At 48.2% G+C, this 494-nt stretch overlaps 1 protein-coding gene across 1 annotated transcript in view; it reads right to left on the reverse strand.

Annotated features, from left to right (window-relative positions):
• Nucleotides 1-37: 37 nt before the first annotated feature.
• The window catches only part of Rab5c (RAB5C, member RAS oncogene family), a 22890-nt gene continuing 22433 nt past the window's right edge, over nt 38-494 (reverse strand). The window contains exon 7 of the mRNA XM_031354066.1: nt 38-66. Within this exon, the coding sequence (XP_031209926.1) occupies nt 38-66 (29 nt within the window). The remainder of the gene's footprint in view (nt 67-494) is intronic.

The following is a 494-nucleotide window of genomic DNA, read 5'->3' on the forward strand; positions in this document are numbered from 1 at the left end:
ACAGCTCCAGCAGGGAGCAGCAGAGAGCTGGCAAAGCCTAGCTGTTGCCAGAATCAGCAGATGGTCCTGAACCAGGATGGATAGTGTTGAACCTGGCATGGGGGTGTCATAAAGGACAGAGGTAGTGATGGGCTGTAGCATCAGCCTTATGGCCAGTCCTCGGTGTTCCCCGTCAGGGAGAAGACAAAAAGCTGGGTCTGAGTCCTAATGCAGTCCTATCAAAAAACCCTCAAGGGTCACTTCAGATACCTACAATCTTCAAACACAGGTTGCATATCCTTTAATGTAAGCTGTGGGGGAGCCAAGTATCAGCCCCAGGCCAGTCCTATCCTCTTCCACCATCAGAACTGCCAACAGCAGGGCTTCTTTCTTTTGGTTACCATGACCACCAGCATCCTCTCACACACAGAGAATAGAGCCATTTAATCAGATTAGATGATTCATTTTAAATTAACTTCAGGAAAAAGAGAGGATGTATGGCCTGATAAACTGCC

The sequence above is a fragment of the Mastomys coucha genome, unplaced genomic scaffold, assembly GCF_008632895.1.
Source record: "Mastomys coucha isolate ucsf_1 unplaced genomic scaffold, UCSF_Mcou_1 pScaffold5, whole genome shotgun sequence".
Taxonomy (NCBI): domain Eukaryota; kingdom Metazoa; phylum Chordata; class Mammalia; order Rodentia; family Muridae; genus Mastomys; species Mastomys coucha.